General features: G+C 39.8%; 1 protein-coding gene across 1 annotated transcript; it reads left to right on the top strand.

Annotated features, from left to right (window-relative positions):
- Positions 1-3,208: 3,208 nt before the first annotated feature.
- LOC135479044 (COP9 signalosome complex subunit 6-like) lies at positions 3,209-14,721 on the top strand. Its single transcript, XM_064758756.1, has 10 exons — positions 3,209-3,425; positions 6,338-6,469; positions 6,754-6,842; positions 7,290-7,355; positions 9,644-9,691; positions 10,532-10,646; positions 11,089-11,181; positions 12,096-12,196; positions 13,173-13,242; positions 13,799-14,721. The coding sequence occupies exons 1-9, from the start codon at positions 3,269-3,271 to the stop codon at positions 13,227-13,229; spliced, it is 858 nt and encodes a 285-aa protein (XP_064614826.1). The 5' UTR covers positions 3,209-3,268; the 3' UTR covers positions 13,230-13,242; positions 13,799-14,721.
- The last annotated feature ends 968 nt before the right edge of the window (positions 14,722-15,689 follow it).

Genomic DNA, 15,689 nt, shown 5'->3' with positions numbered 1-15,689 from the left:
ACACAAAAATGAGGTTCATTTGTATTTACTCCTGCAAAATTAATCCCTGTAAATATAAACAATAAGAATAATAGTGAGTCTTTGAATATTATTTCAGCACGATATAATGCGTAAAGTAGATTAAAAATGATTGTCCATTATTAGAAGTACATATATGTGTGAAGCATTTAGCACATAAAGTGATCTACCGTACTTGTACTTGCACATCGGGCGATCGCATTGGTAAGAGTGTACTGGGTCAATGCGCCGCGATGGCACGCACGGCAACGGATGCACAGCGCCCCACCCCACCCCATCCCGCCTCCATAACAAATTTAAACGTTCATGGCGAAACCGTACAGTATCAGACAAACATACACATGTAGCTGCATCCAGCGTCTGGGATGTTTCTGTGTCGTGATACTGTCACGTGGTGTGGATTGGGTGGTCTTACAATCGTGCAGGGCAGCTAGTCTCCCTCCGATGTGGCATAAAGGTCTGCATGTCACATACAGTTTGGCACACATAGACCCACATGTAGTGAACGAGGGGAATTTCTTCAGTAATTGCTGAAGGTCTGTGACCAATACCTTAGGTGTTCGAATCCAATTCTCGCTGTTTCGACTGATATGGCTTTAAGTGAAGAGGCTATAGTTCAAGATTACTCGAACATTAGATTTGGCCAAATCTTGTTTGGTTTGGACCATTCGTGGCTGAACAAAATTTTGCCCAACCTAATGTCAGTGCAATCTCGGACTTGTACTAACGAATGTCGGCGGTTTACTCTGGACACAACTGGTTTCCCCTATCCATAAATCTGACAGTTGTCACATTAAAGTGAAAAATCTCACAGCACCATGTCAATGAAATAAATGATACATGAAATGCTTTCACATAAGAATACGTCGAGTTTCAAGGCTATTCAGATTTTGCTTCTGAACACGGAAATTTGAGCATAATAAGAAAGAGATTTTTACTCAATATTTTACCATTTTACTTATGTAAACTGACCGCCGAAAGAAACTTTACAAAGAGTCCAAATCAATTCATTTTGCCAAAACAAAAAACAGGATGACTGAAGATTAATATATTGAAAAGACCAATGACTTTAGATATTGAAAGTCTTGAGTAAGAAGAGACAAAGTAGCCCTCAAATCATTTTGCAAGTGGACAAACAGAGCAGGGGTAGAAAATAGCCATTCCATCTTGGTTAACAATGGGCAGAGTATACAAAAAGTTGATTATTTTTAAAATCAATCAATGCCAAAACCAATCAATATCGCGTGTGGCCAACCCGTGCTTTAATGCATGCAAAAACTCTCCGACGCATAAAGTCTGTCGTCTGATGAGATGACGTGGGATTCGTTGCCATTCATCTTGGAAAGCGAACGTCAGTTCTTGTCGGTTGGCTGCTCGATGACCCATGATATTACATAGGTTTTCCATGGGGGACATATCTGGGGTTCGTGCAGGCCACGGCAAGACGCTGACGTCGTTGACGTCCAGGAAGCTCTGCACAACTCGAGCTGTATGAGGTCTGGCGTTGTCATGCTGGTACAGGACACCACGTGGCTGCTGTTGAATGGCAGGGCAACAGGACGTAGAATTTCATCCACGTAACACAGAATTGTTAGGTTCCCGTAAATTACCAGTGGTGTCCGTTCCTCTCCACAAATCCCACCCAATACCATCACGCTGCCGCCAACAAACGGTACCACCTCCTGGACGCATGATGCAGCCGTTCGTTCGCCTCTTCGACGGTAAACTCACTGTCTGCCATCGGCTCGGAACAGGCAGAAGCGGCTTTCATCCGTGAAAACAACACGATGCCAGTCACGTCGCTGCCAATTAACGGCGCACAATTCGAGCCCATCGCAACCTCTTGGGACGATGTTCGGCTATCAACAACAGCCCTCTGAATGGTCAATAGGCCCTAATTCCGTGAGCTATGAGTCTCCTGAACACGGTCCGCCGACTCAACCGGTGACAAAAGGCATTGATTGACGATGACGTCACTGTCAGGAAGCTGTTCCTCAGGTGTAAGGTGCCCAGGTACCGGACTTCTCTGGGCGTAGTTACCCTAGGCCTGCCTGTTCTTGGCCATGTCTGTCTGTAACGTTGCATCAAGTTTGTCACAGTGACACGAGAACAGCCGAAGGTCCTTTCAGTGCGGGCATGGGTTGCTCCCATGGATACCATACCCAGGGCACTCTAGGTTGTTCTGGAGTCAATCGAGGCATAACTTTGGTGGTTTTTTTAGTCAGTGTGCAAGTCCAGCACACTGTGTGTAACGTTTTTATACACTTATTACATGTGCAGTGTGGCCATCCATGGGTCACGTGATTTTTCAACTTTCTGCGTTGTCTCAAAAGAAATTCGTGTGGGCGTATACGACGCTTGTCGCATATGGGAATATGCTTGGTACAATGCTTTCCTACAATAATTTGGTATTAATTTGATGAAAAGGCTGGTTAAATTTAACTCACGTTTTTAAGTTTCTTTTGGCCGTCAGTTTACATGTGCGCCTATTACGTAAAATTTATCATTGGATCTACTGGATTCTAACCTACCGAGCACTACAGATATAACTCAGCTAAACTGAGTTCCCTTTAACAAAAGCGATTAAATCTAATTACAGCCCAAAACGTAGATGTACACTTGGCTATCTGGAGGCCGGATGGTGCGGATACCAACACTCCATCCATGTCTGTGAATATTACATGCGATACCTGACTTTTAGATGGGAGAGATGTCTAAAAATATAGGTAGCCTATCGTAATGACGGGCCTATGTGGGTAATGGCTATTTGTAAAAATGTACATATCTAATGTAATCTAATGCATACATGTATGTACCAATATTTAAATTCTAGTTTACTGGTTACACGCCTAATTAAATACCAGATGGGACCAATATAACAGAGTATTATAATCTGTTATATTAGTCACAGATACCGGTGGGAAGGCCTTCATGTAGGCCTAAAAATTTTCAATATTTTGTATTCTCATCTCTAGAAGACAAAAAAATTATTTTCGTACTTCTCACCAGAGTCAGCTATTACAGGGCCACGCAAGAAAGCGTTTCATCGATAACGTTATTGATTTGGTCGCTGACAGGCGACACATTATTGATATTAGTTCCGGGAAAATTTTACAAATCCCACCCCTTGTGAGCCTCATCGACCAAAAAGCTGCATCACATAGTACTCTTTACGCCTCCCACACGAGAGAGCGGTTAGGGTCAACATTGTCAAAATTGTTAGGAAGATTTAGTTTATCAAGAAAACAAAATGACCTCGAATATGGAGGTTGATGGCACCTCTTCGGCGGTGATGGCCTCTACAGGAACTTCGGGAAGTGTGGCGGTGTCCCTCCACCCCCTGGTTATCATGAACATATCAGAGCATTCCACGAGGGTTCGAGCGCAAGAAGGGAAACCCATGCAAGGTAACAACAACAACATTGGTTCAAAATCAGGTTGAACTGTTGTATACTGGTAACGGAAAGATACATTTAGGTCTTTTAAGTGGCGGCTGTTATCCGGAATTTTTAAGCTGATGTTGCTCACGTGGTAGAACGACGTCAGTTCATTGAAGAACAAGCTTTTCACAATGAACATCTTAGGAGGGGCTAGCCCGAAAGACTCCATACTCCTTTTCTGATACTGGCCTGGCGTTGTTGGAGTCTCAACGCTTACAGTGTTAAGTTCATAATCAACGAAGGTCCAGGTCGATTTCTTTTGTTATCGAACAAGTGTCGCACGAATAAAAGACACCAGCCTAGAGACCTGCTTTTCACATGTTATAGCCATGAAGGCGCCATGTTGAGCAGCTATGTGCATGTCCTGCTTCATAGTGGAGCAGAGGAGTGTACACTGTGGAAGCCTTCATGGCTATAATACGTCTATTCTAAATCTAGTAGGGACATATGATGGCGGTGCAGTGGGTGCGGAAAGCAGGTCTTTAGGTTGGTTTCTTTTATTTGTGCGAGACTTATTCGATAACAAATCGGCATGGACCTTCGTTGAGTATGAAATTAACACTGAAAGCGTCGAGACTCCAATGATGCTAGACCAGTATAAGAAAAGGAGTGGGAGTCTTTCACGGCTACGAAGGGGCGGGAGTGGTAAACACTAGAGTCATATTTATGTGTTGATTTCTATGTGCATTCTAACATCATTTTTTCAAACCCTCACATGATTTTACTGATTTTTCGTTTGTTAAAATGGAATTTTCAGTTTGCATACAAAGAAAACATCATAAATAAGATGTTTTATCATTCTAGTTTCTGTGAACTGTCTGCCCTGGATTATTCATGGTTCATACATTTTTGAAAGGATTGACTTTGCTTGTTGAGAAATGCTCTGGATTCCAACATCCATTAGACAGCATGTCGGGTCCGTAGCAGGTTGCTTATATCACAACACAACTTGAGTTGATGTGCTAGAATGTGGTTTTTAAACGTCTTTAAGACAGATGAACATGGTAAGGGTTGAGTACACATGTGGGTGTGTCACATGCTTTTGTCACGTGGATTACATCTGAAAAGGGTCTCCTCCATATTCGGCGGACCTAGAAAGTTACACATAAACATGACCCTAGTCTTCATCTGCCGAAGGGGCTCATTGACTAACAAAAGTATAATGCCAGTCTTTACAACTGCTCACTCATTTAAGCCTAAATGAATTTATTTATTTATTTGATTGGTGTTTTACGCCGTACTCAAGAATATTTCACTTATACGACGGCGGCCAGCATTATGGTGGGTGGAAACCGGGCACAGCCCGGGGGAAACCCACGACCATCCGCAGGTTGCTGGCAGACCTTCCCACATACGGCCAGAGAGGAAGCCAGCATGAGCTGGACTTGAACTCACAGTGACCGCATTGGTGAGAGACTGAGCCACGGAAGCCCCGCCTAAATGAACATAAACATGATTGTTACAGACACATACAATCTTTCTGTGTGTTTATCACCTCAGAGACTTACAAATACATGTTGTAGTTCGGGATAGTTGAGGTCTATTTCCCGCAAATTCTGATAGTCACCTGTCTCAATGTTTAATCATTGAACTGAAAAATCTAGTCGGTATATGCCGCAAAGCACTCTGCGAAACAAAGTGAGCCTTTAGATCAACTCTGAAATGGCTGCACAGGTTGATTTCTTGTATGGATTGAGGAGAAAAGGATCTTTTTCATCACTCATACATGTTTAAATCCATTTCATACTAGTTATATGCAGAAAATCTGGTCAAGTGTAGATTTTTCTTCTCTTCAAAATTGTGGTGTGGAGTCACTACACATCGGATGTGTCTAAAATCTGAATTGTATCTGAGGCCACGGACAGAAAAAAGGCAAAACAACATCTGTGCAGATGACCGCCGCAAACCTTGACTGAAACTTCTGGAGTTGATTTTTCTCGCTTAACTGATAGGGCAAATTATTCTTTTTATTTTACTTCCATGACGATTGATAAATTTTCATTTAAGACTGGTTGCATTGTCTCATCTTGCTAGGTTGATTTCCTTATCTTTTTGGATGTGGTTCCATAATTTTAGTACAACTGACTAACCATGAGTGCACGGTGTTGTTTTGATGAGGGAGACGGAAATATTTCTGTGGATTTCAGTATTTCGACTAGAGAATGTATTTGTACTTGCATGAGTGGAAATAAAGGTCCAATTCTCTTCAATCCATACCAGTCATTGGCATGTCCTGCTGTTTTAAACTGGATTTAAAGGCCCACTTCGTTCCGCAAAGCAATCTGCAGAATGGACCGACTGGATGTTTTCAGTTTAATGGTTTAGTGTTGAGGCCGGTAAATATATGAGAAATTTGTGAAAATAGACTTCAACTTTTAATTTGATTTAATTGAAGTCCGGGGTTGCTCTGACATTAGATGTGACAATTTCTTTTCAACCAAGGATGGCCAACATCAGAGGGCGCTCTGTAAAAATCTGATGCAGTTACCGTGGCACTCTCTTCTCTGAGACAAAAATTACCCATCAAATACATCTCCACAGCCGTAAGTGGTTAGACACTCATGTTCCTTACCTTTTTGACGGTCGATTTATCATAAGTACAACATTGAGGGGTTATTTCTTAGGCCGTGTGGGCCGGAGATTCTTTAGTATTGCTCAAACCGTCCCACTGTACTTGCAGCCTCAACTTGTTTGACAAGGGCAGGTAACTGCATCAGGAATGCACTGTGATGTTTGTTTGTGGCTATCCCCAGGCAAAATAATTTTTACTTAACCTATTAAATGCCAGAGCAGTCCTGGACTGCTTTGTTTACTGTGACCCACAAACATTTGATCAGAGGCTGAATGGCTTGGGTTTCCTAACTCATCTTTTGTTTCAGTGATAGGAGCCTTGATAGGAAAACAAAAAGGCAGAAACATTGAGGTGATGAATTCCTTTGAGCTGCTGTTTGACAAAGTGGAGGAAGACATTATCATCAATATGGAATTTTATCAGAGCAAAGAAGAGCAGTGTAAGTTTAAGAGATAGAAGGCACTGTCCCTTCTGGCCAACACAGGTCAAGGTACATTGGTCTGTATGCTAGCCATTATTTAAGGGCTGTTAAATTTTATTTTATTATTCTTGCAATGGTGTGGATCATTTTACATATTGTTCGTGTGGGGTTAAGTTGTTCATAATTGTTCATCATTTATTACATTGCTATATTGCTAGGACCCACAAGATGGCAGTAATAAAATGAATAAATAAGATTTAGGTCATTTTCTTGTGTGCATGTTTTTGTAAATTTTATTGCAGTTAAACAGGTGTTTAGTGAAATGGATTTCCTGGGCTGGTACACAACAGGTGATGCTCCGTCAGAATCTGACATCAAAGTTCACAAACAGGTAATGTAAAGACTTGCCCTAATTCTTCAACGGTTTCAACCACCTGTGCGATTAATATTTTGAAACAAGCTGAGACAACTATGAGGTGTGGAGAAATAATTTTAATGACACAAACAAAGTATTTTTAGCATCATTTTCATGCTAATTATATGCGAAAATTTCAGTGAAAAAGTGGTTTAGTAGTTGAACGAGTTGAAGATTTACTGTTAGTTTGCTTCCTTGACTAGAGTTATCCCCCTTTTTTAAATATATGTTGGTTATCATGTTATTCCTTATTATTGCTTTTAGCACCTACAGTTGCCTGAGAATGCTGTCAAACATATCCTAGTATTCTTACAGAGGTATTTTTGAAGTTTCAAAATCTTTTTCCAACATGTGTTCACCAAAAGCACAGAAACAGATCAGATTTGATACTTGAACATTACCTTTTACATGTTTTGTTTTCAGATTTGCCAAATCAATGAAAGCCCAATAGTTCTAAAACTGAACTCTCAAGCAAAACATGCAGAAACGGTAAGATGTTGGGGATTCACATTGTCATAATGGTTTAGTACTGAGCTATTTCTGCTGCAGAAACACATAATGTAATCTGTTTACCCGTAATTAATTTGTGGACAAAAAAAAAAATAATAAAGAATGTGTTTAAGCTGTTCATGTTTCGTATGAAGTCTATTTATATCAAAGTGTTCTTTAAATGAAAGACCTTAGATCAGAGAAATAACCACTTAGCTTTTCAAAATTTTAAGCGTACTTTCAGAACCTTCATGTATAAATTAACAAAGTTCAGTATCAAACATACTGAATTTATTCAGAGATGATTTCATATATATTACCTTGTTGAAAATGTGTTTTTAGTGAAGAATGCCACTTTCTGTGGAAAATTTTGTGTGATTGCATATTAGTATTAGTAAGCGATTAAATTAAGGTTCAAATTTTTTAATGAATAATATGAGGTATGTTCTGTTTTTGTATCCATGTTGTCATATTACATTTATACGAGATTAGGATCACCTACAGGGCAATTTCCATACCCGTTTGGGTGAACAAATTAAAATTTGCCAGAAAAAAAAACACCAAAATAACTAGCCAAACAACAAAAGCCCAAATTAAGATGGCCAAACAAATATTGTAATGCTTAGAATCAAAGAAATTTGATTCTGCTGATTTTGTTGTTGCGAGTGTGATTATGAAAATTTTCTATATTGTGTTACCTTATTTTTTGGTCACATTTCATTCCAAAGTGTGCTCAAATTAAAATCTTGTACGTAGTAACGGTATGATGTAACCTGGTTATCTCTTTTGTCACCAGCTTCCCGTATCCTTGTATGTAGTAATTGTGTGATGTAACCTGGTTATCTCTTTTGTCACCAGCTTCCCATATCCTTGTATGTAGTAACCGTATGATGTAACCTGGTTATCTCTTTTGTCACCAGCTTCCCGTATCCTTGTATGTAGTAACCATATGATGTAATGTGGTTATCTCTTTTGTCACCAGCTTCCCGTATCCTTGTATGTAGTAACCATATGATGTAACCTGGTTATCTCTTTTGTCACCAGCTTCCCGTATCCTTGTATGTAGTAACCATATGATGTAACCTGGTTATCTCTTTTGTCACCAGCTTCCCGTATCCTTGTGTGTAGTAACCTGTATGATGTAATGTGGTTATCTCTTTTGTCACCAGCTTCCCGTATCCTTGTATGTAGTAACCATATGATGTAACCTGGTTATCTCTTTTGTCACCAGCTTCCCATATCCTTGTATGTAGTAACCGTATGATGTAATGTGGTTATCTCTTTTGTCACCAGCTTCCCGTATCCTTGTGTGTAGTAACCTGTATGATGTAACCTGGTTATCCCTTTTGTCACCAGCTTCCCATACCCTTGTATGTAGTAACCGTATGATGTAATGTGGTTATCTCTTTTGTCACCAGCTTCCCGTATCCTTGTATGTAGTAACCATATGATGTAATGTGGTTATCTCTTTTGTCACCAGCTTCCCGTATCCTTGTATGTAGTAACCATATGATGTAACCTGGTTATCTCTTTTGTCACCAGCTTCCCGTATCCTTGTATGTAGTAACCATATGATGTAATGTGGTTATCTCTTTTGTCACCAGCTTCCCGTATCCTTGTGTGTAGTAACCGTATGATGTAACCTGGTTATCTCTTTTGTCACCAGCTTCCCGTATCCTTGTATGTTGTAACCATATGATGTAACCTGGTTATCTCTTTTGTCACCAGCTTCCCATGTCCTTGTATGTAGTAACCGTATGATGTAACCTGGTTATCTCTTTTGTCACCAGCTTCCCATATCCTTGTGTGTAGTAACCGTATGATGTAACCTGGTTATCTCTTTTGTCACCAGCTTCCCATATCCTTGTATGTAGTAACCATATGATGTAACCTGGTTATCTCTTTTGTCACCAGCTTCCCGTATCCTTGTGTGTAGTAACCGTATGATGTAACCTGGTTATCTCTTTTGTCACCAGCTTCCCGTATCCTTGTGTGTAGTAACCTGTATGATGTAATGTGGTTATCTCTTTTGTCACCAGCTTCCCGTATCCTTGTATGTAGTAACCATATGATGTAACCTGGTTATCTCTTTTGTCACCAGCTTCCCATATCCTTGTATGTAGTAACCATATGATGTAATGTGGTTATCTCTTTTGTCACCAGCTTCCCGTATCCTTGTATGTAGTAACCGTATGATGTAACCTGGTTATCTCTTTTGTCACCAGCTTCTCGTATCCTTGTATGTAGTAACCTGTATGATGTAACCTGGTTATCTCTTTTGTTACCAGCTTCCCGTATCCTTGTATGAAACTGTGATAGACCTGGTGAATGGTGAGGTAAGTTGCAGATGTTAATCATACTGTATTTGTACTCATTTTGTATTTGATTGAAAATTTTGCTGTTTTTGACGAAAATTCAATTTTACAAGTTTACATGTACGTAAATTTATGACTAGTGGAGAAAAATCAGCCAAATCAAGCATTTAGCACAGCCTCTAAATTTCATGACTGTTCACTAGCTTATACATCTAATTGTAATTTACCTCAGTATAAAACTTTTGTGATTTCTGCTTTGGCACTGATATATAAACTTTATGTTTTTACTGTGTTTTCCTTTATTGACATAGTTTGTTTGTCTTACATTTGTATACAGATTATTGAGATTATATCTTTGATTGTGGTACTTGGTTATCTCTGTGTTTAAGGTCACCATGTGTTATTTTCCTTCATCAACAAGTTTACTGTATGTACTCAGTCTCATTCTCTCACCTCTGTTTTACAAGCCACCATGTTGTTTACCTCATCTTCTTTTTGTACATCATCTCACCAATGCAGTCACTGTGAGTTCAAGTCCAGCTCAGGCTGGCTTCCTCTCCGGCCCTCCGTGGGAAGGTCTGCCGGTAACTTACGGATGGTTGTGGGTTTTCACCAAGCTCTGCCCGGTTTCCTCTCACCATAATGCTGGTTGCCGTAGTATAAGTGAAATATTCATGAGCACGGCGTACAACTCTAATCAAATAAATAAATAAGTAAATAAATTTTGCACATCATATATTTATGTATTCAGTCTCATTCTCTCACCTCTGTTTTACAGGCCACCATGTTGTTTACCTTATCTCCTTTGTGTACATCATATATTGACGTACTCAGTCTCATTCTCTCACCTCTGTTTTACAGGCCACCATGTTGTTTGTAGAATTGCAGTACACACTGGCCACAGAAGAGGTAGAGAGGATAGGGATAGATCATGTAGCACGAGTGTCCACGTCAGACACTGGGGAAAGTTCGGCTGGTATGTTGATGCTTCTTAATTTAAGAATCAGTGTCTGATCCACTCAGCTGTTGAACTACTTGTATAATAGTGCTAAATGCATTCTTAATCATATAACAGTTAGCAAAGTCTGAAACATTTTCTGCACCTCACAATCAATTTATTGTCTTAAGTTTTAGTTGTTCCAGCAATAAAGAATACATGCATGTACAACCCATATACAAGACATGTTATTGTACACTGGGTCGGATTTGTCTTTAAAATAGCTCTTAGGATAATCCAAAAGAGCATATTAAATTATCATTAGCTGAAAATTCTAGTTGGAAATACGAACACGACTGTAAGTTATATACTGTTGAAGTTTAACAGGCTTGTATGTAGCTCACTGTGTCCATGTTGTCCATGTTCTAATTTGATAATTTCATTGAAGATAACAAAAACTGGTCTGTTTGAATTGCTGCAGTGGCCCAGCACCTACAGGCTCAGCATAGCTCAGTGAAGATGTTACACAGTCGTGTGAAGTTAATCCTGGAGTACATCAAAGCTGTGGAAGCAGGTATGCTCTCTCTCACACCTCAGGTGTTCAATATGCTATCTCTCACACCTCAAGTGTTCAATATTTGTTCTCTCACACCTCAAGTGTTCAGTATACGAGTCAAGTGTTCAGTACATGCTCTCTCACACCTCAAGTGTTCAATTTACACTCTCACATCTCAGGTGTTCAATATACGCTGTCTCACACCTCAAGTGTTCAAGATATGCTCTCTCACACCTCAAGTGTTCAGTATTCGCTCTCTCACGCCTCATTTGTTCAGTACACGCTCTCTCATACCTCAAGTGTTCAATATTTGTTCCCTCACACCTCAAGTGTTCAATATTTGTTCTCTCACACCTCAAGTGTTCAGTACACACTGTCTCACACCTCAAGTGTTCAAGATATGCTCTCTCACACCTCAAGTGTTCAGTACATGCTCTCTCACACCTCAGGTGTTCAGTACACGCTCTCTCACACCTCAAGTGTTCAATATACGCTCTCTCACACCTCAAGTGTTCAGTATTCGCTCTCTCACACCTCAAGTGTTCAGTACACGCTCTCTCACACCTCAAGTGTTCAATATACGCTCTCTCACACCTCAAGTGTTCAGTACACGCTCTCTCACACCTCAAGTGTTCAGTACACGCTCTCTCACACCTCAGGTGTTCAGTACACGCTCTCTCACACCTCAAGTGTTCAATATACACTCTCTCACACCTCAAGTGTTCAATATACGCTTTGTCACACCTCTAGTGTTCAGTACACGATCTCTCACACCTCAAGTGTTCAATATACACTCTCTCACACCTCAAGTGTTCAATATACGCTTTGTCACACCTCGCTTTTAGCCCAAATAATTACCGTTTACATGATATCAGCTTTGTATTTGCACGTAGTACTGTAATGGTAATATTTTCCTCTTCGACCTTATATAGGAGAGTTGCCAAAAAATCCTGACATTTTACGAGAAGCTTACAGTTTGTGCTACAGACTACCTGTCCTCAACACAAATAAGTTTAAAGAGGACTTTTACAATGTAAGTATGCTACATTATAAATCAGCTAAAAGCAAAAGTTTATGAATTCCTGCTGACAGATTTGAATGACAAAATATTTATTGATTTATGTTTTTTTATTTGGTTTTTGCTTAATAACGTCATACTCACGTGGCAAAATTGGATTGTGATGAAGACTGAAATCTACTTGGTGGAAGGTGTTTCCAAAGTAAAACTGTTTTACTGTACACCTTAAAGAGGAACAATCATTCTGTTGACAAATACTCTGTATTCTGTGTATGCTCCTGAAACTTTTACCAAACATTTTTTATATGCACATGTATGACACATGTGCTGTCAGTGTAGTCACAATCAACTGTACATGTAACCTTTCAGTTTGGAATGGATTTGAGGTCAGAGCAATGGTTTAGTTATGAATATGTTGCAATATTGAGTTTGTTAACATTTGAGGACTCATGAGGGCTCAGAATTACTGTGTTTCACGTTAAGCTTGGTGTGTAAAAATGCACTTTCAGAAACACATAAAGGCCTTACAGTGATACTTTCAATGACACCACTTCATTTTCCTAATAAGAAATTAATCAAACTTCACAAGAAGAAATGTTATGTGGCCTTGTGATGTAGATGAATCAATCAAAATCAGGGAAGTTGTGTCACTTTCAAAATGCTAAACTTCAGGGAAAATAAAGTCTATTCGAAAAAAGAAAAAAAAAGTATAAATTTGAATCCTGTGAATCTTGTTTACATTATACCCTTTGGCCAACACTGCTTTCTATGTATGTATGTATGTATGTACGTTTGGATTTAATGTCATACTTTGTCATAACTCAACCCGGATTTGAACCCAGGTCTCCGACGTCTTGATGGACAATCTAACCATTGGGCCGCCAAAGCGGTCAATACTGCTTGGAGTGCTTTTTAAAATCTTAAATGATTATCAAGACTGTATATTTCTCTGGCACATTCCCATGATGACTTGTATTTTTTATCTTCACAGCAATGTAACGATGTCTGTCTCATGGCTTACTTGGGTACCCCTAACAAAGGGATGTAATTCAATCAACCAGGTATCTGCAATGCATTTTTATGTATATACGAATGACGGATGTCATCATAAGGAATTTGAACTTGGGGGACTAAGGACAAGTTTTTCTTCAAATATATGTATATATATTTGATAAGATATTTTCTTATCTACTCTCCAGTTTAGTCCAGCATTCTGCAGTCCTCCATAAACTTGGGTTATTAATATATCAATTTGTGGAAATGCACGATTTTCTGGTCTTCTCTCACCTGAAATGGCAACAAGGACAGTGGTAAGCTGCTCGCCAGCTATATTCTCAATGTCAGGCCTGGTTTGGTAGAGTTGTTTGGCGACAGATTGACTCTTATTCATTGACAGTTTCAGTCATCCTTTTGAAACAAGCTTTGTACCTTGAAAGGTTTGCCAGCAACCTTCGCAAGGTTGTGGATTTCCACCGGGCTCTGTGCGGTTTCCTCCCATTATAATGCTGGGCGCCCTCCTATAAGTGAAATACTCTTGAGTACAGCATAAAATACCAATCACATAAATAAATAAATTTTAAAGCAATCTAAAATATGCTTTTTTATTTTACATTGCAGTTTGTAAACAAATTCAACGTTTTGTACGGGCGGGAAGGAATGGGCCGGCGAATGCGAGGCCTATTCTTCTGAAAAATAAACAATATGATTGGCTGGATTCTATCCCTTCTCTAAGACAGGCTGTATAATTGGCTGGCTTCTCTGACATGTCTGAGGAAGAGATTGACAGGAGCGGTTTGTACTGTTACAATCAGTAAAGCTGAAGAAATATCTGTAATAGATATTAACGCAAACCACCCGGATTATTTGCTGTCTGAAGAAGGTTATCACACGGAATTATTATTTTCAGAATGCCACTTATTTCTTGGTGTTCTCGTTTTGGGATATACCAGCTGTCTTGGCAAGGACATTGATGTGTTATTGAAGGTGTATATAGTATATTTAGCTTAAACTTTAAACAACATGACCAGAACCCAGGGATGTCGGCGAGAAACAATTCATAATCTATTTTATATAAAAAAAAAAAGGATACAACGCCCCAATCAGCCAGTGTCACAGTAATAGCGCAATCTTGTGGTGCTGTCTTGTGTGGTCCTGCGCGAAGTTCGCTGAAGTCCGCTTGCACTTGATGGTTTCTAGAAATACACGAGATCACGGATTCGCATTTGGAACGCAACTAAATCCATGTGGTGCTTAACCGTTCACTAAGCGGGCCATGGCTGCGTGAACACGGGCTCAGCCAATTCCAACTCTTTTCGGCATGCTGAGCTACTTGAAACTATAAAACGACACATTAAACTCGCAGGAATTTTAAAGTTAAGGTTGCTATAATACTGGTAAACACGTGCTAGAGTGACGTCAATGCATAGAAGAACCAGCTTTTCACAGTGGACATCTAAACCGTGGCTAAATGACTAACAAAAGGATCATCCTAGTCTTTATAACTGCCCCTATTTTAATCACTCAGACTATGATTACTCCGGAGAAATCTTTGCAAAATTCTTTTACTATGCTGGTAATTCCATGAAAACCGTTTGTTGTTGTTGTCAAAGAAACATGAAAAGTGCTTGAACATGAAATTATTTGCTTGACTTCACTTAATTGCAGATTTATGAACATACACCTTGTTAAGATATGCGAAGTTTCAGTTCACTGAAATAGTCAACCATGAACTTTAGAATGTCTTTGGTTAGATGGTTTGACTATACAATGCTGGATGGGTTTAATGCCTCGTCCTCGAGTTACGACAGCAAAGTGACGCCCTTTTGTGGCGTAACATCGCTACTGTACGGAAATTTAACATGCGTTGGGTCTGTCAGCAACTTGCGGATGGTCGTGAGTTTCCCCCGGGCTGTGCCCGGTTCCCTCCTTCCATAAGGCTGGCCGCCGTCGTATAAGTGAAATACTCTTGAGTACGGCGTATAACACCAATCAAATAAATAAATAAATAAATAAATAAGCATGCGTTGGTATATACAACAATGGTGATTATCTTAAAACAATTATATTAGTCATCTAAAAGTCAGTGCTGCTGGGTGTGGCAAAGTGTAAACGTGTCAAAATTCTTGCGGCAGGTTTACTTAGTCATAAACTGACTCGTTCTAAGATAGAGAGGCAACCCTATTGTGCCGTTAAACGCTAGGGTTATGGCACAACGGACCTTACTATACATGTATTATCCAAATGTCTCGGAAGCCGTGTCGTTTATCAAGTTTTATCAAGTCATTTGCTCCTGTGTTGCTTTTCAATAGACGTAAAGGCCCCAAAGGAAAGAACAAGCTCTGTTTTGGAAGTGCGTGACTTCCTCAGTAAATGCTCAAGTTAGTAGGGCACGGGTGGTTGTCGATTGATTAGGGTGCTAGCCAAGTGCAATGACTCAGAAGTCTCTCACCGGTGCTTCTATGTGAGTTCAAGTCCCGCTCACGTTGACTTCCTCAATCTCCGTTGGTAC

This window comes from Liolophura sinensis, chromosome 12, assembly GCF_032854445.1.
Source record: "Liolophura sinensis isolate JHLJ2023 chromosome 12, CUHK_Ljap_v2, whole genome shotgun sequence".
Classification (NCBI taxonomy): Eukaryota; Metazoa; Mollusca; class Polyplacophora; order Chitonida; family Chitonidae; genus Liolophura; species Liolophura sinensis.
The sequence above is the reverse complement of the archived record's forward strand: the minus strand, read 5'-3'. Positions and strand labels throughout refer to the sequence as shown.

Excerpts from the sequence above, each read along its gene's own strand:
- LOC135479044 (XM_064758756.1), top strand. The coding sequence starts at position 3,269 with ATGACCTCGAATATGGAGGTTGATGGCACCTCTTCGGCGGTGATGGCC. Across the intron at positions 6,843-7,289 it reads ACATCAAAGTTCACAAACAG|ATTTGCCAAATCAATGAAAG; the intron begins GTAATGTAAAGA and ends TTTTGTTTTCAG. Across the intron at positions 7,356-9,643 it reads AAGCAAAACATGCAGAAACG|CTTCCCGTATCCTTGTATGA; the intron begins GTAAGATGTTGG and ends TTTTGTTACCAG.